Raw genomic sequence first — 26,117 nt, 5'->3', positions numbered from 1 at the left:
AGGCACAACAGCACTGCCCAACAAAGGGTGGCTTCTGATGGATATTTGCATGAATTCGCCACACTTGTTTTGCATACAACCGTTAATTATGGTCCTTTCAACTTCACAATCGTGGCTAATGGTGGTGGGGATGCAGAGAACAGTAGATTCAGCAGACCTCATTCTGGGAAGAGTGGGAAAGAAACGATGCAAACTGCACCCACCCGCTGTTTACAACTGAGACAACTACTCTGGGTACCATTTGGAAGATCTGGAGGAAATCAAGGCTTCCCAGGAGCCTGGAGCTTGTGAAATGAGACAGCTGTGGAAAGTATTACTGGTAGGATGGAAGGAAGGTCCTTTATGGCTCATCTTTCTATGAGGAAAATAGCCCAGAGCCATATCTCTCATGCTGCACTGAATGGAAATTCAGACTTTACTCACACTTAATTTGAGCCTTTCAGTATTCAAGATCGTTTCTCATTTAATCCTCCTCAAAATGGTTGTGCGAAGTGTGTATTACTATTTCAATTCTATAAGTAAGGGAACTGAGACTCACAGACAACAAGAAACAGTCTGTACTCTCATTCATTCATTCATCAAATGATGACTGGGTTTCTACTGTGTGTTAAATATTGTACTCAGTAGGGAGAATACAGCAGCAAACAAGAGTTCCTGCCTCCTGGAGCTCTCAGTCTAATGAGAGAGGCATGCATTGCAAAAAACAAGTGCAATTGAAAATATGCACAATGGATGAGGGGTGGAGCCTCAGGCGCTACAGGATCGTGATGAGTTGTGGCAGGGATAAGGGAAGATAGGGGGCGTTGGCTGCTTCTTCTAGACGCTAGGGAATGCAGCTGGACCTGGATCCAAAGCAGGCTCTCCATATCAACCAGGCCCGATGGACAAGGCCCAGCTGGAGGACCAAGTGGAGTGTGGAAGGCCAGCCACCCTGTGCCTTTGGATTGGAGAATTTAACCCATTTACATGTAAGGGTCTTGGTGCTCTGGCCAGGTGCCAGGCCTGAGCCTCTGAGGTGGGAGACCTGAGCTCAGGACACTGGACCACCAGAGACCTCCTGGACCCACATAATATCAATCAGCGAGAATTCTCCCAGAGATCTCCATCTCAAGGTTAAGACCAAACTCCACTAAACGACCAGCAAGCTACAGTGCTGGACACCCCATGCCAAACAACCAGCAAGACAGGAACACAACCCCACCCATTAGCAGAGAGGCTGCCTAAAATCATAGCAAGGCCACAGACACCCCAAAACACACCACCATCTGTGGCCTGCCCACCAGAAAGACAAGATCCAGCCTCCTCCACCAGAACAAAGGCACCAGTCCCCTCCACCAGGAAACCTACAACAACCTTACCCACTGGGGGCAGAAACCAAAAACAACGGGAACTACGAACCTGCAGCCTGCAAAAAGGATGCCACAAACACAGTAATTAAGCAAAATGATAAGACAGAGAAATACGCAGCAAATAAAGGAGCAAAGTAAAAACCCACCAGACCAAACAAATGAAGAGGAAACAGGCAGTCTACCTGAAAAAGAATTCAGAGTAATGATAGTAAAGAGGATCCAAAATCTTGGAAATAGAATGGAGAAAATACAAGAAACGTTTAACAAGGACCTAGAAGGATTAAAGAGCAAATGAACAATGATGAACAACACAATAAATAAAATTAAAAATTCTCTAGAAGGAATCAATAGCAGAATAACTGAGTCAGAAGAACGGATAAGTGACCTGGAAGATAAAATAGTGGAAATAACTATCGCAGAGCAGAAAAAAGAAAAAAGAATTAAAAGAATTGAGGACAGTTTTAGAGACCTCTAGGACAACATTAAATGCACCAACATTCGAATTATAGGGGTCCCAGAAGAAGAAGAGAAAAAGAAAGGGACTGAGAAAATATTGGAAGAGATTATAGTTGAAAACTTCCCTAATAGGGGAAAGGAAACAGTCAATCAAGTCCAGGAGGCACAGAGAGTCCCATACAGGATAAATCCAAGGAGAAACACGCCAAAACACATTATTACTCAAACTATCAAAAATTAAATACAAAGAAAAAATATTAAAAGCAGCGAGGGAAGAGCAACAAATAACATACAGGGGAATCCCCATAAGGTCAACAGCAGCTCTTTCAGCAGAAACTCTGCAAGGCAGAAGGGAGTGGCAGGACATATTTAAAGTGATGAAAGGGAAAAACCTAAAACCAAGATTACTCTACCCAGCAAGGATCTCATTCAGATTCGATGGAGAAATTAAAACCTTTACAGACAAGCAAAAGCTAAGAGAATTCAGCACCACCAAACCAGCTTTACAACAAATGCTAAAGGAACTTCTCTAGGCAGGTAACACAAGAGAATGAAAACACCCACAAAAACAAACCCAAAACAATTAAGAAAATGGTAATAGGAACATACATATCAATAATTACCTTAAATGTAAACGGATTAAATGCTCCAACCAAAAGACATAGACTGGCTGAATGGATACAAAAACAAGACCAGTATATATGCTGTCTACAAGAGACCCATTTCAGACCTAGGGACATATACAGACTGAAAGTGAGGGGATGGAAAAAGATATTCCATACAAATGGAAAACAAAAGAGAGGTGGAGTAGCAATTCTCATATCAGACAAAATAGAGTTTAAAATAAAGACTATTACAAGAGACAAAGAAGGACACTACATAATGATCAAGGGATCAATCCCAGAAAAAGATATAGTAATTGTAAATATTTATAAACCCAACATAGGAGCACCTCAATACACAAGGCAAATGCTAACAGCCATAAAAGGGGAAATTGACAGTAACACAATCATAGTAGGGGACTTTAATACCCCATTTTCACCAATGGACAGACCATCCAAAATGAAAATAAATAAGGAAACACAAGCTTTAATGACACATTAAACAAGATGGACTTAATTGATACTTATAGGACAGTCTATCCAAAAACAACAGAATACAGCTACTTCTCAAGTACTCATGGAACATTCTCCAGGACAGATCATACCTTGGGTCACAAATCAAGCCTTGGTAAATTTAAGAAAATTGAAATCGTATCAAGTATCTTTTCTGACCACAACACTATGAGACTAGATATCAATTACAGGAAAAAAACCTATAAAAAATACAAACACATGGAGGCTAAACAATACAGTACTAAATAAACAAGAGCTCACTGAAGAAATCAAAGAGGAAATTAAAAAATACCTAGAAACAAAAGACAATGAAAAAACGACAATGCAAAACCTATGGGATGCAGCAAAAGCAGTTCTAAGAGGGAAGTTTATAGCAATACAATCCTACTTCAAGAAACAAGAAACATCTCAAATAAACAATATAACCTTACACCTAAAGCAATTAGAGAAAGAAGAACAAAAAACACCCAAAGTTAGCAGAAGGAAAGAAATCATAAAGATCAGATCAGAAATAAATGAAAAAGAAATGAAGGAAACAATAGCAAAGATCAATAAAGCTAAAAGCTGGTTCTTTGAGAAGATAAACAAAATTGATAAACCATTAGCCAGACTCATCAAGAAAAAAAGGGAGAAGACTCAAATCAATAGAATTAGAAACGAAAAAGGAGAAGTAACAACTGACACTGCAGAAATACAAAGGATTATGAGATTACTACAGCAACTATATGCCAATAAAATGGACAACCTGGAAGAAATGGACAAATTCTTAGAAAAGCACCACCTTCCGAGACTGAACCAGGAAGAAATAGAAAATATAAACAGAGCAATCACAAGCACTGAAATTGAAACTGTGATTAAAAATCTTCCAACAACAAAAGCCCAGAACCAGATGGTTTCACAGGCGAATTCTATCAAACATTTAGAGAAGAGCTAACATCTTTCTTTCTCAAACTCTTCCAAAATATAGCAGAGGGAGGAGCACTCCCAAACTCATTCTACGAGGCCACCATCACCCTGATACCAAAACCAGACAAAGATGTCACAAAATAAGGAAAACTACAGGCCAATATCACTGATGAACATAGATGCAAAAATCCTCAACAAAATACTAACAAACAGAATCCAACAGCACATTAAAAGGATCATACACCATGATCAAATGGGGTTTATCCCAGGAATGTGAGGATTCTTCAATATACGTAAATCAATCAATGTGATAAACCATATTAACAAACTGAAGGAGAAATAACATATGATCATCTCAACAGATGCAGAAAAAGCTTTCGACAAAATTCAACACCCATTTAGGGTAAAAACCCTCCAGAAAGTAGGCACAGAGAGGACTTACCTCAACATAATAAAGGCAATATATGACAAACCCACAACCAACATCGTTCTCAGTGGTGAAAAACTGAAACCGTTTCCCCTAAGATCAGGAACAAGACAAGGTTGCCCACTCACCACTATTATTCAATATAGTTTTGGAAGTTTAGCCACAGCAATCAGAAAAGGAAAAAGAAATAAAAGGAATACAAATCAGAAAAGAAGTAAAACTGTCACTGTTTGCAGATGACATGATATTATACATAGAGAATCCTAAAGATGCTACCAGAAAACTACTAGAACTAATCAATGAATTTGGTAAAATAGCAGGATACGAAATTAATGCACAGAAATCTCTCGCATTCCTATACACTAATGATAAAATATCTGAAAGAGAAATTAAGAAAACACTCCCATTTACCACTGCAACAAAAAGAATAAAATACCTGGGAATAAACCTACCTAGGGAGACAAAAGACCTGTATGCAGAAAACTATAAGACACTGATGAAAGAAATTAAAGATGATACAAACAGATGGAGAGATATACCACGTTCTTGGATTGGAAGAATCAACACTGTGAAAACGACTATACTACCCAAAGCAATCTACAGATTCAGCGCAATCCCTATCAAACTACCAATGGCATTTTTCACAGAACTAGAACAAAAAATTTCACATTTGTATGGAAACACAAAAGACCCCGAATAGACAAAGCAATCTTGAGAAAGAAACACGGAGCTGGAGGAATCATGTTCCCAGACCTCAGACTATACTACAAAGCTACAGTAATCGAGCCAGTATGGTACTGGCACAATAACAGAAATATAGATCAATGGAACAGGATAGAAAGCCCAGAGATAAACCCACGCAGATATGGTCACCTTATCTTTGATAAAGGAGGCAAGCATATACAGTGGAGAAAAGACAGCCTCTTCAATAAGTGGTGCTGGGAAAACTGGACAGCTACATGTAAAAGAATGAAATTAGAACACTCCCTAACACCATACACAAAAATAAACTCAAAATTATTAAAGACCTAAATGTAAGGCCAGATAATATAAAACTCTTAGAGGAAAACATCGGCAGAACACTCTATGACATAAATCACAGCAAGATCCTTTTTGACCCACCTCCTAGAGAAATGGAAATAAAAACAGAAATGAACAAATGGGACCTAATGAAACTTAAAAGCTTTTGCACAGCAAAGGAAACTATAAACAGATGAAAAGACAACCCACAGAATGGGAGAAAATATTTGCAAATGAAACAACTGACAAAAGATTAATCTCCAAAATATACAAGCAGCTCATGCAGGTCAATATGAAAAGAACAAATAACCCAGTCCAAAAATGTGCAGAAGACCTAAACAGACATTTCTCCAAAGAAGATATACACATTGCCAACAAACGCATGAAAGGATGCTCAACATTACTAATCATTAGAGAAATGCAAATCAGAACTACAGTGAGATATCACCTCACATGGGTCAGAATGGTCATTATCAAAAAATCTGCAAACAATAAATGGTGGAGAGGTGTGGAGAAAAGGGAACCCTCTTGCACTGTTGGTGGGAATGTAAATTGATACAGCCACTATGGAGAACAGTATGGAGGTTCCTTAAAAAACTAAAAATAGAACTACCATACGACCCAGCAATCCCACTACTGTGCATATACCCTGAGAAAACGATAATTCAAAAAGAGTCATGTACCAAAATGTTCATTGCAGCTCTATTTACAATAGCCAGGACATGGAAGCAACCTAAGTGTGCATTGACAGATGAATGGATAAAGAAGATGTGGCACATATATACAATGGAATATTACTCAGCCATAAAAAGAAATGAAATTGAGTTATTTGTAGTGAGGTGGATGGACCTAGTCTGTCATACAGAGTGAAGTAAGTCAGAAAGAGAAAAACACATACCGTATGCTAACACATATATATGGAATCTAAAAAAAAAGAAACAAAATGGTTCTGAAGAACCCAGGGGCAGGACAGGAATAGAGACGCAGATGTAGAGAATGGACTTTAGGACACAGGGAGGGGAAGAGTAAGCTGGGATGAAGTGAGAGAGTGGCAGTGACATATATACACTACCAAATATAAAATAGCTAGCTAGTGGGAAGCGGCCGCATAGCACAGGGCGATCAGCTCCATGCCTTGTGACCACCTAGAGGGGTGGGATAGGGAGGCTGGGAGGGAGACACCAGAGGGAGGGGATATGGGGATATATGTATACGTATGGCTGATTCACTTTGTTATACAGCAGGAACTAACACACCATTGTTAAGCAATTATACTCCAATAAAGATGTTAAAAAAATACACACAATGTTGTAAATAAAAAGAACAGGTTAACATACAGTGAGTACTGGTGTGGATGGCTCTTAGATAATATGATTGGAAAGTTCCCAAAGGATATGACATTGAAGATGAGGCCTGAAGACTGAGAATGTACTAGTTCTTCAAAGAATGAAGAAGAGAGATGTGGATAATATAGCAGCCTGCAAGAGGTCCCTGAAGTGAGAAAAATATGTTGGAATGCATGAGAAATAATGTCTTAGAAAATGTTCAAGAGAGGAGGGGTAGTTGAAATGTAGCAGGAATGGTCTAACTATATCTGGAGTACAATGCTAGGTTCTGGTTACCCCTTTTTAAGGAAGGCATTGGAAAAAAGGAGTCTGTCTATAGGAGAACAGAATAAACAGGATGAAAGAGATACAGAAATCATGCCATATGAGAAATAGAAGTAATTGCATATTAAATATCAATGAGAGATGGCCTGGGTGGCCAGGGATGGTAGTTGATACTGTCGTATTTTCTCCAAAAGGCTGACATGGTAAAGAATGATTTGATTTGTTCCAATCAATACAAGTGTCCAAGAGTAGAGAGTTAAGGGGACAGAATTTGGCTTTATAGAAAGGAGAAAGTTCTAACAATTTTTCTTGTTCAACAAAGGAATCAACTCTTTCCCCCCAAAGAATTGCAGTGGTCAAGCTGAGGCTATATAATGCCTTGCCAAGAACACTTTATTAGAGATTTCTATGTTGGCTTCTGGTGTCGATTAGATGACACCTCAAAAGCATCCAATTCTTAACCGCTATAGATCTGTAATATTGTTGTATCCAAAACAAATAGTTACAGTACGGCCTGATTCACAAGAAAGACAGATGCTGAGAATTCAGCACCAAAGACAGTGCTTCAACAGGTGCGACTGACCTTGTTATCTGTAAGAAAGCATAAATGGGTTAATGGGATACTGGGTTGGCCCAAAAGCTCGTTTCGGTTTTTCCATAAGTTGCTATGGAAAAACCCGAACGAACTTTTGGGCCAACCCAATACTAATCTGATCAGAATTCCAAACGCAAGTGCCTGTGAACAACTCACACTTCATGAAAGTGCGTGCGAGGACTCTGCGGACCATGCTTCATAATGGACATCATACTCGGACTCTCCATGGTGTTTACGGGGCTGGATTAAATTACTCCACATTTACATAGTTCACTGTAGAATTTACAAAATGTCTTTACTCCCATCCTAATAATAGTCAAGATTTAATGAGTGACCTCCACATTTCTAAACCTAATGACTAATTATTTGACACATTATTTTAGTTATTTATTTTTGGTCTCTCCCCTACTAGAATGTAAATGCTATGAGGGCAGGGAGTTTTTGTCTGTTTGGCTTACTGCTTTATTCCCAGCACTCAAAAAAGGTGTCTTTTTTAGGGGGTGGGGGGAACATAGAGTGTGCGCTTGCTAGATGTTTCCTTAATTAATTAATCAATCACATCTAACTCTTTTAATAGGTTACTTAAAAGTCACACAGTTACTAGGGTTTTGCGTATAGGCAGTCTGATTGTAAAGGCTGAATATTTAGCCACTCTGCTAAGCTGAAAAAACATCTTTACTATTCATAGAATAAATATATCTGAACCCTAAAATTCTCTTACCCTGTTTTGACTGAAACTTGTAGATGGGATTGGAAGCAATGAAATTGACTGATAGTAAATCATTCAACCTTGCCCACAACCATCCTGCAACAAATGGCCATTTCTGCTTTCCTTTAATTTTTTAAACGTAATATAACTTTGCCCTAACCTTTGTTTTTGATCTTCTAGTGATATAGATTTGCTGAATTCTGGTTTTTACTTGACTCAAGACATTTTACCCCTTTATGAAGGGAGTAAAGCATCACTTAAAAAAAATATAGTGCTTCTGTTTTCTGGCTTGCATTATAGTTGCTGATTTTCATGTTTACTTATAGTTTCCTTTATTTCTCCCCCTTTTCTTTGCAGATTGTTGTCCTCTGGCTTTTCTATGATAGATTGGAAGGCTGCCTTTATGTTCCAAAAAAGTATACTTAAAAAAAATCTTAGTATCAAAATTAAAATAGTCATTAGCTATTCCATCCTGTCTAAAGTGGGAAAATTAGCAGATTTTTATTTACATTCATCAATCCTCCAACTCTTCCTTGGTTTTTGTTGACATAAGAGTGAATTACAGACCCAGATCACAACTGTTAACTTTTTACATTATACATCTTTTCTTTAAGTAATTGCTTTTAATATTAACCTCTCTGTAACATGTTTAGAGCAATTATTTAGCATTAATGTGATATTTAATTAGTTTCCATGCTCACTGTGGGTCTTTTTATTTCATATTTCTCTATTCTTGATTTCTTTATTTTGATTCATTGCTTGGTCAGTTGCTCTTTGAATGATTTATTAGAAGCAGGACCTGTGGGACCCTCAGGATGGTGAGAATGTCTTTCTGATGCATTTACACAAGAACAACAACCTGGCTGATAAGAAATTTGTGGGTTATAACATTTTCTCCTCAAAAATCCTCCAGGCTTAACTGCATTGTCTTCCGCCCTTTATGATATGGCGACATCTGAGGGGGCCAAGCAGAGATGTGTTAGACCGAGAATGACTTTCCTGCTCCTGTGTCCCTTTCACCCAACTCTTTTCGGTAAAACTTAATACTACACAGTAATTTGAAATGGTGTGTGGTTTTTCTCTTGCTAGAAAAATACAATACTCTTGAGTGCCAGCTCGCACAGCTTTTTCCGCTCTGTTCCTGTGAGGCCGACTACACCCTCAAGACACCTGGCATAAGCACCCATCCAGTTCCATCCCTGCTCGTGTTCCATTACAGCAAACCTTAGTTCCCAAATGGGTGTACACATGGGGTGGGATCAGAGGCATGAGTCATTAAATGGCTTTGTTTCTCTCGGAAGCAGTAGTAGACACTGCTTCTTAGATGAGGTAGCTTCACAGTGGGGTGACTTTTTCCCAATGGCAAAACCGCACGTCTTGAAAACGGTTTCTATTATACGAAGTCTCCTGCCTCATCTGCTGTTCTTCTAGGACCTACCATGCTCAGGTTGGGGAAATCCCTCCTGGGGTCCATTTTCCAGTTTCCTGGGTTCTACAGACTTGGTCTGTTGCTGGGTTTTCAGGAGAATCTTGGTAGGAATGTGATAGCAGGTGAATTGAATGAAGCTACGACTCTGCTCCACAGCATGGAAACCCAACAACACCAGTTGATATGCTGCCAAGAGCAGGGAAGGCCATCCCTTCTCAGGGCTGTGCTGAACCAAGAAACTGGCTCATGTGGGATGCAGAGAACCAAGAACAAGATGAGCTCCCAGATGCTTCTGGCCATCTTTATGTCTTCCTCCTCAATACCTCAGAGTGGTGCATGCAGAGGGAAGACCAGATGCACAGGTGGAAGGCAGTCTGGCTTCTTTTTGTAGTTTTATACTCTCTGTGAGGAATGTTGCTTGAACCACTAATGAATGCAGAACTGAAATACCAATGTGGAATCTAAATGGGTAGGTGGACATTTTAAATGTTAATTAGTTTCTCAATCCAGGTTTCTCATAAGGTAATGACTGCCACTGACAGACTAGACTACCTTGGCCACAGGCTGTTCTGTAAGAACTTCACCAAATCTTGCTTCTGTCTCAGCTTTCCCTTCTCCAGTGAGCGAAACACCGTGGAACATGGCACATAAGATTCCCTTACATTTATAGAAGCTCTTTGAGGGCACATACTACATAATCTTAATATGAACTATCAGGTCTAGCAAACGTCACTGTTCGTTATCTATTTGTTGGATGAAATATGGCAACCTGAAACATGTCCACAAAAGCAGCCTAGATGGAAAATACTTGAGTATAAGAGGAACTTAAAGATAGTTAGCTTGCAGAGCACAAGACCAGATGGGTGTGTGTGTATAGAGGGGAAGTGAATGGTGGAAAAGTTCTTATGTAACTGAAAAAAAACACCACCTGAGAAGGTGATTGCACTGGTTCTATTGGGACCTAAAAGTATGGATCAAGAGCAATGGGTAGAAGCTACAATAAATGATATATTTAAGTCAGTTAAAAAAAAGCTTTCTTAGAGCCACAGCCTCCACAAAGATCAGCAAAGTTACCACATAAAGAAGTGAGTTCTCTGTCATTGGAGGCATTCAAGAATAAGCACTAACATCATCAAATAAATGCTGGAGAGCATGTAGAGAAAAGGGAACCCTCCTACCCTGTTTGTGGGAATGTAAATTGGTGCAGCCACTATGGAGAACAGTATGGAGGTTCCTTAAAAAACTAAAAATAGAGTTGTCATATGATCCAGCAATCCCACTCCTGGGCATATATCCAGAGAAAGCCTTAATTTAGAAAGATACCTGCATCCTAATGTTGATAGCAGCACTATTTACAATAGCCAAGACATGGAAGCAACCTAAATGTTCATCATTTGAATGGATAAAGAAGATGTGGTATATATGTGTGTGTGTATATATATATATATATGTGTGTGTGTATATATATATATATATATATGTATATATATATGTATATATATGTGTGTGTATATATATATATACACACATATATATATATACATATATATATATATACACACACACACACACATACAATGGAATACTACTCAGCCATAAAAAAGAATGAAATAATGTCATTTGCAGCAACATGGATGGACCTAGAGATTATCATACTAAGTGAAGTAAGTCAGAAAGAGAAAGACAAATATCATATGATATTACTTATATGTGGAATCTAAAAAAATGATACAAATCAACTTATTTACAAAACAGAAATAGACCCATAGACAGAGAAAACAAACTTATGGTTAACAAAGAGGAAAGGGGTTGGAGGAGTTTGGGATTAACAGATACATTACTATATGTAAGACAGATAAACAACAAGGTACTACTGTATAGTGCAGGGAACTATTTACAATATCCTGTAATAAACCATAATGAAAAAGAATATGTATATATAACTGAATCACTTTGCTGTACACCAGAAAGTAACACAACATGGTAAATCAACTATACTTCAATTTAAAAAAAAGAATAATCATTAACATCAGTTAACCGTGATATTGTAATATTGACTGAAGCACTGTTTTGTATGTAGGGGGAGGGAGGGAGATATTGGATGACCTTTCAGATCCTTTACAGCCCTGTGATTTTGTAATGTTATGACTGGCACTCCTCAGTAACCAAAAAAATATTTGACACAAAAAGTTTACCTTGTCTTTGGGAGAAAAATATTTTCTAATGTGACTAACAGTAATGATAAAGGGGTTAGCAGTCACTGATTAACTAAAACATGTTTAGTGCATTAATAGATATCAAATTTATAGGTATTCTTTTACAGATGAGGAAATTAAGACTCAGATCTGCATATGATTTGCCCAAATGAAACACCTTTCTATCCTCTAATACAGGGGTCTCAGAATTTTTTTCTGTAAAGGGCCATATAGTAAATATTTCAGGCTTTATGCAGCATAGAGTGTGTCTCAACTACTCAAATGTACTGCTGTAGCATCAAAGCAGTTACAGACCATGGAAATGAATAGGCGTCACTGTATTCAAAACCAAAAACCAAAAACCAACAACAACCCTTTACTCACAAAAAAAGGCATGGGTCAGGATGATTTGGTCCACGGGCCTTAGTTTGTCAACCTCTGCTCTAAAGCCATGCTGCCTTCTCATTTAAGAATGGAAAAACAAGGCAAGAAATGGCCTCCACGTGGCCATACTTACTCCATTTGCTTTGCTGAGTGCCTGGAAGTAGATGCTGTAGCTTTTCAGAGGGGAAAGAGGTGGGTTCCAGTAGCCATTGTATGTCTTGTTGTCACCCACTGTAAATGGCTGGGTGACAGGTAGGTTGGCAGGCTTCAATTCAGCAGCAAAGTAGTGTAGAGAATCGAGGCTGGAGGCATTCCTATAGCTCACCGGCACCGAAAAGCACTCAATGATGTCAGCTGCCCTCCGTGACTTCTGAAGTCGCTCCTCCTTGACAACCAGCTGATAAACACTGGACAGGAAAGAGGAGAGGCAGATGAGCAACTGCCTGGAGGGATGAACTTTTATTTATCATCGTCACTTCTGTCTGCAACTTAAACCTCCCTCCTGAGCTTCAGACTTACAAACCCGCTGCTTTGTAGAAACAGATTTCCATTTAGATCTTCCAAAGCCAGCTCACACTGCATATGTCCAAAAATGCAACTCAGTTTCAACCCCTACGAACCTGTATGCTCCTCCTTCTACATTTCTTTCCTCAGTGAGGGTAGCATTGCTCATCAAGTGGCCAGATCTTGAATACGGGGCTCATTCTCATTTCCTGCATCCTTGGTTTGCACTCTGCTTTAATCAACAAGCTCTGTTGACTTGACATCAGCCATCTGAACCTGCCCCTCCCTTTTTTTCTCCTCCCATCAAATTGTTGAGGTTGGGCACTTCCCCACCTCTTAGCTGAACTCAGCTAGTCTCTTTGCCTCTAACTGATTGGATCAACTCACCAGTCAATCCACTGACCTTCCTAAACATAAACATTGTCCCTCTTCAAGCACTTTCATAGCTTCTCCATTATTCAAATGAGACAATCGAGACTCCTCATCCTGACCTTTGGGGCACTTTGTGTCTGGCTTCTAGTCTACCCCTCAGAGAGTCTTATGGTAAACCCCTCATTGCAGCTGCTGCAGACCCCATGCTATTGCACAAACCTCCTTTGGATCCCAGCCTATGCCATCACCAGTTCGCGTTTCCTCCATCTGCAGTGCCCTCTCATTCAACTTCTGCCTGTGGAAGCCTTTCTCTAAAGGCTAAGCCTATCTTTCATCTCCTCTATGAAGCCGGTGTAGATCCTCCAAATCTGAATGACTTTCCCCCTACTCGGCTTCCCCACTGCTCGTTAATGGCTATCTGCTCGGGACGGCAATAACATAAGCATGGAACTGCTGTTTCTAGGTCTAGACTGTGACCTTTTAGGCAGTGGAAGTTGTGGCTTAGTTATCTCTGTATCACTCTCCTCCATCCACATACTGCTCAGCAGGTTGCCTGACACCTATATAGTGATCAGTGAATGCTTGTTCAAATGGACCAAATTGAACTAAAATTGAAAATAAGCATGAAACCCAACCTGACAGGATGCAGAAACCCTAATCAAGATAAACAGTGATTCTTCTGAGCTCCTGTCTAGTGATCTCACACATTCCCTTCAACTTAGAAGGACTGTAAGAAGGTGTTAATGTGTGAAGAGAGATGACCGAGCCTTTTTAAAACACCAACTGTATGCCAAATGTGTAGGCTCCTTTTATAAAAGTTATCCTAAATTTTGTGACTTTTGATAACATTTTACTATCTCTTCAAATGCCCACAGTTTGTAGTTCTCCTGAATAAATGCTTTTTTTTTTTTTAGAAGATCTTTACCGCACATATCTCTGGGACTCATGATTTAAGCCAATTATCCAAAGAGTACCTCCAGGAACTTTTGCAAATTAATGAAGTGACTGCAGCAATGGCCTCAAACCAATCATTTAAAGATGGCACAGTGAACGAACACATGGTTTATAAAAATGGAACGTGGTGAGTGCTACCATTCTTCGGTCAGACTACCCATCTAAAGACACTTGGTTAAGAAGCACAACTTGGTGAAGACAGAGGTACAGGATTATTTAATTAGGGAAAAAAGGCTACAGAGGGACTGACCCAAGGAAACATGACACAATCAATAGGTCAAGTCTTCCCCTGGATCTCCTTGAGCATGGGGATGGTCAGCAATGCGGATGGGAAACAAATGGGCATGCGAGTGCTGCCCCTGGATGAGTGATACGTGAGTGGAGGTGAGCAACAGCTCAATGAGATGCCTGCTATCTGCTGTGCACATCTGAACAAGAACTCAACAGCCCAGAGTGCATGTGAGTGACATGTGAGTGAATGCGGCCAACCTCTCTGGGAGCACGAACTACATCTGAGTGTGAACGATGTCCACATGAGGATCTGTAGGACCTGGGTGTCTGAAAGCTGAGCGAACGTGTATACTCTCTGAATGAGCAGGTGTAACATCCAGACAAATGTGAACCTGAGTGTTTGGACACCGAAATAAGTGTGTATGAAATCTGAGTGAGTGTCTCCAACAGCCCAAAGTGTGTGTATGTATTTGTGTGTGTGTGAGACATCCATATGTGTACATAAAACTGAAGTCAACAAATAATTAAATTAAATTACGACTTTAATATTCATCCTATCCTCAACTCTGAGGTCCTTTTCAATGGTACCATCACTGTGGTTATCAGGACAGTTAAGCTCAAAACAGTCCCGGAAAAACAGCACAAAGACCCAAGTCCCAAACTGAGGTCATGGGGTGAGAGTGGAGGAGCACCTATGCCAGTTTTCAGGACCTGTATTACTTTACATATAACAAGAATCTCGAGTAAAATTGAATCTGGCTAGTGTGCTAAGGACTACTTGCTGAGGGTCCGTTACTCATGTGACTCTAATCTATGAGGGGAAGGGCAAAAAGGAATTAAGAGAAAAGGAGCAACAGTCTCTTGGGTTCACCTGTCCACGCTTGCAATAGCACCTACAATACTCTACACTGGGCTTGGGGGGCACTCAACCGATCCAGCCCTCCTGCCCTCTTGACCAGGTCGGGAGGGACCAACAGCTTCATCCCTAGAAGCAGGACGTTGAAAAGAGCTGTGGGTCCCTGCTTTCCCCTGAGGCCCAGCCTATCCCTAATCACCACTTGGGTTAATGCCACCCACACGAGAAGACCTCTGTCTCTGTTTCTCAGCCCAGAACTCTCATGCCACCCTTGAACCCTTCTGTCATCCTTACCCCAAAACCTTGGGAGCTTCACTGGGGCTGGATTCCACTCCCTAGAATCATTCTGTTGTCCCTGTCCCTCCAATAATGGGATGGATCAAGAAGAGTCACAAGGCTGGCCCGAGGGCTGCCCATGAGTGGCATGAGATTCTGCAGTCATGGACAGCCAAGCAGTGGGGTCTTCATTGAGCTCTGACACGTGAATGCTGCCAAGGGCTACAGAGAGAGGCAAATCATCTCTCCAGGGGTCAGCCTGCGACCCCACTGCCCCCTCCTCCCCACCAATCTGATTATTGAGGACTCACTTGTCAATTCAACCAAACTCAGCAGCCAGATTACAGATGAGGAAGCTGAGGCTGAGAGGCTGAGTGCCGCACGGGTGTCAAACTGCAGCAAAAGTAGAAATCCAGACTCACAGTCAGTTCAGTATCCTTTCTTTTTCTCTACCTTCCTTCTTCTTCCATAAGCCAACAAAATGTGCAGAGGGCCTTCCAAGCATTTTTTGTTTTTTTTTTTTTTGCTTGGCAGCTGAAATTGCATAGCTCTATTCCACCCAGCCTCGCCTGAAATCACAAAGACTAGCAAAGGATATTTTTTGGGTTAAACTGTGTTGTCAACATATGGTTCACATACAATTGGGATCAATGTGCCAGAGCACACCCAGCAGCTTCCTGAGGCCCACTGTGTCTGTAGTCTGTCCATTCAGAGGCAAATCTACAATTGCAGCCAGAAAGCTGTAAACCATTTCGTCATATAAATCTTTTTTGCCAGGGAATGCAGCCTTTCTCAAAGATCTGGGAGCTCTGACTAAGGGGAAGGAGGTAAGAAATGACCCAGCAAGTTATGCGACTTTCCTGTCCCTGAAATACATACTGTAGGAAGTGGTGGGAGAAAAACGAGAGAGGGGGCATTATTTTTGTTTCTGAGGTAACTTCATTCTCATCATCATTCTCTTGAAAATATATTTATCGAAGCTCTTTTCAGCTCGCTGGTGATGATTAAATCATACCTAAATGAGACTACCCACTCCCCCACCCCCGCAAGTCATTATCTCTAGTGCAAAATAAGTGGTTAGAATAAACTATTCAGGATCATTTGTAAAGAGACAGGATTTTTTCAAGTAGAAAATTCCTGATAGCACGAGAATAACTTATTCTTTTCTACGCTTACCTCACAACATACAACATTTACTCATACATCTCCCCCTCCTGTGATACCTTCTCTATTTCTCCCAATGAGAAGGTGGACATTTATGACCACATTTTCTGCATAATTTATTATAAGGGTCTCTTCTTTCAGGACCCTGAAAGCTAGGCTGCAACCTCACCTCAATGCATAAGGCCAAGGGGCATTTGTACCTCTTTCACCTCCTTAGCTTTGGTTCCCTCACTGTCAATGTCCGTTGTTCATCCTCTTTCTACAGTGACTGATACCCCCCTCCCCTCTCCTCCCTGACTTTTCAGACACCAGGCTTGCCAGCAACTTCTATATTTTAGTTTCAGTGTCTCCTGAGACAAGAATACTCAACTCTGGTCCCAAGTCCAAGACCCCAGCTCGTAGAGGTCAATAGCCTTAGATGCCTTTAAGAGCAAAACCTGCAGGAACCTCTGCAGGCTTTGGAAGAACCCTGCCACTGGACCCTCATGCCTCCTCTGCTTTCCGAATTAATGGTTTAGATGATGACTCATGCTTCTCTGACCAGGTACCACTGAGGGGCACCAGGGACCTATCAGACCCATGCCTCCATCACAGACACACCCTGTGGCACCCTTTCTATATCCAGGGAAGATGTTTCCAGCCAGAGGCTATATCCATTCAGAATGTTGAAGTCAGAAGACAGACGGAGGGTATGCTGCCCAACTTCAGAAAGTGGCATATTTGAGCCAATGTTCTCCCAGAAATAGGTTTGTCTTAGTTCAAGTTCTTCTAGAAACAGACCCTCAGCCAAAGTTTCAATGCAAATAATCTGTTAAAGAAGTGGTCCCGGGAGAAACCAGTAAGGGAGTGAGGGAAGAGGAGAGAAGAGGGCAGAAGCTAAGTAAGAATATGATTTCAAGGCAAGGTCCCAGACTCAATCTGATCCCATAGGGAGCTCTGGAGCATAAATTGTACCCCACAGTTTGTCTTATCTCAAGCCAAGGGTGTTTGAGCCTCTGATACCAATCAGTTATTGGTTATGGACCCTCCTGCAGGGACAAACTCCCAGGTACTCCCAACTTTGTGGGTCAAACGAGGTGGCTCTGGTAGCCTAACGGCAACCCTTCAAAGATGGTCACGGTCAAGGGCCATTTGTATCAAAGCAGACAGAATCTGGAGGATGGGCACATTGCAGGAAAGGGGAGATGAGGGGATCTGTATGGGCACCAACAGTTCCCCTACAGGGCACCTATGACCAATGACCACATGGGACTTGCATAAGAGCAGAGATCCAGTTAGGCAAAGTATTTTTCAACCTTTGTTTTCAGCCCAACTCTGCTGAGGCATATGGTAACATTCCATCAATCACAGTGACTTCTCCTATAAAATATCTAAGTAAGGGCAAAATAAAAATAGTCTTAAGTCCCGTGGAAGCCCCTTCAAGCAGCTCGCACATCCTTTGGTGGCCCCATTGATCACTGAGCACACCCTTGCTTGCAGGCACCACAAGATGTTCGAGGTTCACCTGTGCCCTCCTTCCCTGGAACCATAATCAGGCACTTCTGGGCACCAAGTAAGCTCACTGTACTGTTAAACAATTGCTTCTATGCCCTTTAACTGGACAGAATTAAGGAATACAGTTTTTAATTGAAGTATAGTTGATTTACAATTTTGTGTTAGTTTCAGGTGTGCAGCAAAGTGATTCACTCATACATATGTGTGTGTGAATTCTTTTTCAGATTCTTTCCCATTATAGGTTATTACAAGATATTGAATATAGTTCCCTGTGCTATACAGTAGGACCTTGTTGTGAAATACCTTTTTAAACATCATAAGTTCATACTGATTAGTTCATACTGGTATTGCCAATTCAAATCCAGTAATACAAGATTCTTCTTTACCTTTCCCATATTTGTTTTTCCAAATTCCTTCACCAAGAACCCTCATTTTCAATATCAATATTTTACTCATATACATTGTCACATGACACACACAAAATAGTTTCACAATTAACTCATCAACACTACAACCAACCTCAAAACTTATAAGTACAGTTCAAGATTTCTGAACTGCCCTGCTCTAGTTCCCTCCCAGATGGTTCAGTCCTAAAGCCATTAGACAGGGCAGAGCAAGCAGGCATCTGTACATGATGGGGGAAGCCATGGTGGCCCAGAGTAGGGAGTGGAAGCCCACCCAGCATCCCTGAGTCTGTTTCTGGAAGAACCCAACCTAAAATAACCTCTGTATGCCTCAACTTCCTCATATTTAAAAATCAGGGTGTGGGTCTTCTTGAATGGTGGAGTGAGGAGCTCAGCACATTCTCTCTCCAAAGAGCAATGATTAAACTGAACAGTATTGGCAACAATAACAATTTTAGTAGTGACTGCAGGAAAATTTATAGCTTTAAATAACTATGTTAGAAAAGAATAAAGATCTCAAATCATTAATCTAAGTATCTACCTTAAGACAGTAGAAAAATAAGAGCAGACTAAACTCTAAATAGGCAGAAAGGAAACAAGAATAAAAATTAGAGTGAAAATCAATGTAATAGAAGACATAAAAATAAGAGTGAAAAATCAATGAAACAAAAGTTGGTTTTTGAAAAGATCAACATAATAATTGGTAACTCTTTCTCTACAGTGATCCAAAGACAAAGAGCTATGACATAAACTAACAAAATCAAGGATGAAAGAGGAGGCATCACTACTGAGCCTATAGAAATTTTAAAAATTATAAGGGAATGCTATGAAAAACTTTATGCCAAATAATAGACAACATAGATGAAATAGATAAATTCGTAGAAAGACAACTGGCCAAAACTGACTCATGAAAAAATAGAAAATTTCAATATACTCATAACCAGTAAAATAATTGAACTAGTAATTAAATTCTTCCCTCAAAAAGCCCCAGCCCATATGGCAAATATTAAAACAATAAATAGTTCTGATATCCAGAAAATAGGAAATTCATCCTGACTCATTCTGTGAGGCCGATATCAAAACCAGAGTAATACATTACAGTGAAAGTAAACTACAGCATTATCCTTCATGAATATAGATCTAAAAAATATTTAACCAAATATTAGCAAACTAAATCTAGCAACATATGAAAAAGATTGTACATCATGACTAAGTGAGATTTATTCCAGGAATGCAAGGTTGATTTAATATCCAGAATCAATTAATGCAATACACCATATTTTTCAAATAAAGGGAAGAAACATCATGATAATTTCAACAGGTTCAGAAAAAATATGTGAAAAAACTCCAAGGCATATTTATGATAAAAAGTACTAACAAACTAGGAATAGGAAAAAAAAAAAAACTTTCTGAATTTGGTAAGTCCACCTACAAAATACATAAAACTAACATCATACTGAAGGGTAAAAGATTGAATGCTTTCCCTTTAAAATCAGGAATAAGACAAGGACATCTGTTTAACATTGTACTAGAGAGTCAGGCCAATGAAATAAGGCATTGTACTAGAGATTCTAGCCAGTGAAATTAGTTAATTCATTAATTAAAGGTACCCAGATTTGAAAGGAAGAAGTAAAACTTTTTACTTGCAGGTGACATTATTCTGTATGCAGAAAATTCTAAAGAATATACACACACACACAACTTGAAATAAAACAATTTCAGTAAGGTCACAAGATATAAGACCAATATACAAAAATGAATTATCTTTATCACTAGGAAAGGACAATCTGAAAATGAAATTAAGTAAACAATTCTATTCACAATAGTATCAAAAAGAATACCTAAAAATAAATCTAAACAAAAGATGTGAAATACTTAGACATTGAAAAGTATAAAAAACTGCTGAAAAAAATGAAGAAGATCTAAATAAATGAAGAGACAGCCCCTGTTTATGGACTGAAATAGTCAATATTGTTAAGATGGCAATTCTCATCAAATTTATCTATAGATTTAAAGCAATCTCTATCAGAATCCTAGAAGACTTTTCAAAAAAACAAGCATCTGATAAATTGGATGTTATCAGATTTTTTTTTTAAAAAATTTGACTTCAAAAGACACTATTAAACCAATGAAAAGACAAGCTACATGTTGAGAGAAAATATTTGCAACGTATGCAAGGTATGCAAGGTATGATGACATATCTAACATACACAATGACACAATACAACTCAATTATAAAAACACTAACAACCCAATTTAAAAATTGGCAAAAGATTTGACTAGACATTTCACTAACGATAAAATACAAGTGGTTTATAAACTCATGAAAAGATGGTCAACCTTAAGAGGTGTGGCCAAGATGGTGGTGTCGGAAGACCCTGAGCTCAGCTCCTCCCATGGGCACACCAAAATTACAACTGTTTACAGAGTAGCTATCTATGAGAATGACCTGCAGACTAGCAGAAAAGATTTTCCACAACTAAAGATATAAAGAAGGAATCAAACTTACATGTGGAATCTAAAAAATAATACAAATGAATATATATGCAAAACAGAAACAGACTCACAGATACAGAAAACAAACTAGTGGTTACCAAAGGGAAGAGGCAAGGGGGGAGGGTCAAATTAGGGGTATGGGGTTAAGACATACAAATTACTATGTATAAAATAGATAAGCAACAAGGATATATTGTACAGCACAAGGAATCACAGCCATTATCTTATAATAACTTAATGGAGTACAATCTGTAAAAATACTGAATCACTATGCTGTATACCTGAAACTAAAATAATATTGTAAAACAACTATACTGCAATAAAAAAAATTTTTAAATAAAAACAAAAAAGAACAAAAGAAAATAAGACAACAACAATTAAAAAGAAACCACAATGAGAAACTACCCCCCTCCCCACTTAGAACAGCTATCAGTAAAAAGAGACAATTGCAAGTGTTGGCAAGGGTATTGGAAAACTGGAACTGTCATACATTGCTGTGGGAAAGTCAAATGGTGCAGTCACTTTGGAAAATAGTCTGGAAGTTCCTTAAAAAGGTAAACATAAAGCTAACATTCACCCAGCTATTCCATTCATAAATACTTATCTATGTATGTCTATATATAAACTTGTATACAAATGTTAATAACAGTATTATTCATAATAGCCAAAACACTAAAACAATCTAAATGTCTATCAAGTGGTGAACAGATGAACAATATGTGGTATATCCATATAATGAAATATTATTCAGCAATAAAAGAAACAATTCACTAATATATTCTACAGTATGGATGAGGGTCAAAAATATTATGCTAAATGAGAGAAGCCAGATGAAAAACACTATATATACTGTATGACTCCATTCACATGAAATGTCAAGAAAATGCAAATTTATAGAGACATTAATCAGATTAGTGTTTGCCTGGGACTGCAGGCGTGAACAGGAATCAACTGAACTCAGGCACAGGGTATTTTATGGTGTGATGAAAATTTTCTAAAATGGGACTGTGGTGACGGTTGCACAACTCTACAAATTTACTGAAAATCATTGAATTGTACACTTAAAACTGACTGAATTTTAAGGTATGCAAATTATAGCTCACTAAAGCTCTTAAAGAAACGAGGGAAGTGGACTGAGTAATCTTGAATGTTCTTTCTCCCTTCAAAAGAGTCTGTGCTTTAGTATTCAATGATGCACACATTTTAATACAGAAATGCTATGATAAATTTTTGGCATTATTGTACAAGATGGGCTAAGAAACAAGTGTGAGCTTTGTAATCCCCAACAGAATCTAGCTTTGCAATTACATTCCACACATTAAAGGTCACTTGGAACCATGAAACTGAAATTTGCAATGATATGTCTTAGTTAGCCAACCTTTACTTCAAGGCTCTGGGAATTCCTGTTTGTTCACGATTTGCTTAGTCACAATAGCCATTAGAGGAGGCAAAGAAATGGGGAGAGGAATACATTTGCAGTTTAGCATCGGAATATGTGCATGTGCATCTTTCCCTGGCTTCTGACTAGCTGTGTGATCTACTGCCCACTCTGTCTTTCATGTACTTACTCATGTACTTACTCACTTATGTGACTACAGTGCAGCAGGTTAAAATTTGAATGTAATATGGCCCCTGGGCACCGGGAGCTCAGAACTGAGATGGGGGAAGACAGATATTAACTGTTCAGTACAATTCAATATGCGGAGGGCAGAAGGAGGAATTTGGCCAGGAAAGGATTCTGAGAAGAGGGGTGCTTACAGGATAGTGTGAGGGTTAAATGAGATAGTGTGTCTAGAACATTCTTTCTACAGAGTAAAGTGCTTTTTCTAAAAGTTGGCTGGAGCCAAAACAACTGCTGCATGCATTATTATTACAGTGTTATCAAATTAGACCACAAAGATTTGCCTTGTTTTCCATTTGGACTCTTCTCCTGTGATTGAACTGCACTTAATAAATTCAACAAAAGTGGATTTTGAGTAGAAATTTAAAGGAAGAAACATATGTTGTGTAAAGGGGCCATAACAAATCAACTGAAGAGTTCAAATTAAGTTTTAATTATTATCAGATAAAATCAAAAGAAACCTTAAAAGGAGAAACCAGACAACCAACTGATGATGGCTAGAGTGCCATATCTTCTTCTCAAATATTTAAAAGAAGTATAACTAGCTTTAATTGAGCATGTACTTACTGGGGTGGAGATATATTTTAAACCATAATGCAGAAGCCTTAGCCCTCATGTATTTTCTCTTAATCACTGGTCCTCTCTCATTCACAATACCATACATAAGCAGCTCCTGTGGTTCTAATTTCAGTACATATCCAGAATCTGACCACTTCCATCACCTCCACAGCTACTACCCTACCAAGACCCCATGATCTCTTGATTGGATTATTGCCATAGCCTACCAACTGGTCTTCCTGCTTCCAATCTTGCCCCCAACAATCTCAAAACAGTGGCTGGAGTGACCCTTTAAAAACATGACTCAGGTCATGACACTCCTGTGCTCAAAGCCCCGCTATGCCTCCCACCTTATGTAGAGTAAAAGGCAGCATCTTTACAGTGTCTCCAAGGCCCTCTGTTATGAGGCCTCTTTGCTGTCCTTTGAATACCCTATAGGCATGTTCCCATCTCAAGGCCATCACATTTACTATCCTTGATGCCTGGAATGCTCTTCCCTCAGATATACATAACCCTTGGAAGGCTTGCTTCTTCACCTCTGCTGGAGAAGTCTTACATGATCACTGTATTTAAAATACCAACCTTGGGACATCCCTGGTGGTCCAGTGGGTAATTACTCCATGCTCCCAATGCAGGGGGCCCAGGTTCGATCTCAGGTCGGGGAACTAGATCCCGCATGCATGCCGCAGCTAAGAGCCTGCATGCCGCAACTAAAAGATCCCACATGTTGCAACTAAAGATCCTACGTGCTGCAACAAAGATCCCGCGTGCTGCAACTAAGACCCAGTGCAGCCAAAATAAATAAATAAAGATTTTAAAAATTATATATTAAAGAAATAAAATAAAACAGCAACTCCAACCACATTATACCCTGTTACACTTCACTGCTTAATTTTTCTCCATATCATTTATCATCATCATTCCCGCTGTGTGTGTGTGTGTGTGTGTGTGTGTGTGTGTGTGTGTGTGCGTGCGTGTGTGTGTGTGTATGCACCTAAGAGGTTAAGTCATTTAAAGAGAGTACTGAAAGCACTGCAAATGTCAACCTTCCTTTTAGGAAAAAGCAACTGGATAGATATGGGGCCAGTTATATTTAGATGGATGGCCTTATTTTAGTGACCTTTACTGCACCAAAAAAGCAAGGTTGAGGTTTTAGTTCTGGCTTTACCACTCACTAGCTCTGTCTGACATGCTGAGCAAGTCATTTCACCTCTAGAACTTGTATCTAAAATGGGATAATTCTGGCCAATGCAATAAGACACAAAACAGGAGATACACATTTTAGAGAGGAAAGCAATTTATCATCATTTGTAGATAATATGACTGTGACCTAATATGTCGAAGAGAATCAAGTGAAAGACTTTTAAAATTAATAAAAGAATTCAGTAAAGTGGTTTGATAGAAGATAGAGATAAATAAACTGTACAACATGAAAAACAAGCTAGAAGAGGTAAGGGAAAAACCCTTTTAGAATAGAATCCTTTAAAAAATAGCTAAGGATAACACAAATAAGACATGTACAGGCCTGACTTGGGAAAGGAAAAGAAAAAAAAACTCTACTGAGTGATATAAGAGAATATCTCCAGTCCCTAGCACAGGGCTTGGCACAATGGGTGTTAAATAATTGTGCTGAACTAAAGATGAATAAATGGACAGAAATGCTAAAGCCCTGGATGAAAGCATCACATATTGTAAAGATGTCAATTCTTGCCAAATTGATGTGGTTTTTTTTGGGAAAAAGCAAATAGTATAAAATAGGAGCTCAGTTAGGTGACAATTTGAAGGCCCTAAGATGTAGATGACCTCAATTTTGAAATTCTAACAATGTCAACGGGATTATTGTGGTTTGTTTGTTTAAAATAGGAAATATAGTTCAGCACTTATTTTTTAAACAGAGGACTGTGAGTGAAAAACCACTACTAGATATTAGAGCATATTATGAAGTTAAAATAATTAAACCATGGGTATTGGAGTACGATTAAAAGAAAACGAAAGAGGTGTGTTTGTGTGTGTATGTGTGTGTGCGAATTTTATATATAGAAATAGAGGCAATGCAAGGCAGTGGAAAAGAGAAAATTTTTATCAATAAATAGTGTTGGGACAATTCCATAATTATGAGAAAAAAGCGCACCAAATTTAAGACTTCACCATGTATGACAAACCACATTATATTCAAACGGTTCAAAATTTAATTTGTTTACTGAAAAATTTCAAGATGACTATGGCAGTCAAATGCAATGTGTGATTCTTGACTGGATACTGCACTCAATTTCCTGAGTGTGATGACTGCACTGTGGATATGTAGAAGGCTGACCTTTTTCTGAGGATATACAAACTGGAGGCTTTAAAGAGTCATGATTACTACAACCAACCTAGCAAGGATTTCAGAGATCAGGAGAAGAGACATAAAGTAAATTGACAGAATATTTACAACTGGTGAATCTGGGAGAAGGATATAGGGATGTTTACTGTGCCATTCTTGTAACAGCCTGTAGATCTGAAATTCGAAAAAAAATAATCTGGAGCAGCAAAGATCTTTTTCAGCTTAACAACAGAACAACTCACAAAAGAGAAAAGAAAAAGGCTGTGTATGTATACATTTGAAAGGTCTGAATTTATGAATAAAAATAAAACAAAAAATTATGAAAGCTACTCCCAGAAAATATGATAGAGAAGGAAATAATATTTTAATACTTAAGTGATCATATTTGGGATGGAGGACCAAAATGTCAAGGGGCATTCACAAAAATCAATAAATTCTCTGTATATGGAAAGGCATACACTATATTACCTCTGTATAATGAGATGGAACCAGATGTTATTAAACCAAAATTCTAAACAAATAAAAACTTCCAATTGGGGAAAATAAGAACTTTCCTAAGTAACTCTTACATCAAATAGGAAATCAAAACCACAATTTCATATACTTTAGAACTATTACAATGAGAACAATGATGTGTAATGCCTATGGGATAGGACAAAACCTGCTTTC

General features: G+C 39.0%; 1 protein-coding gene across 2 annotated transcripts in view; it reads right to left on the bottom strand.

Moving 5' to 3' along the window:
* PTPRT (protein tyrosine phosphatase receptor type T) overlaps positions 1–26,117 on the bottom strand; it is a 785,959-nt gene that overhangs the window by 226,102 nt on the left and 533,740 nt on the right. For both annotated transcript variants that reach the window (XM_068565244.1, XM_068565245.1), the window contains exon 11: positions 12,329–12,602. In XM_068565244.1, coding sequence (XP_068421345.1) covers positions 12,329–12,602 — 274 coding nt within the window. The remainder of the gene's footprint in view (positions 1–12,328; positions 12,603–26,117) is intronic.

Source organism: Eschrichtius robustus, chromosome 16 (assembly GCF_028021215.1).
Source record: "Eschrichtius robustus isolate mEscRob2 chromosome 16, mEscRob2.pri, whole genome shotgun sequence".
Lineage (NCBI taxonomy): Eukaryota > Metazoa > Chordata > Mammalia > Artiodactyla > Eschrichtiidae > Eschrichtius > Eschrichtius robustus.
This window is presented reverse-complemented; position numbering and strand designations above follow the sequence as displayed.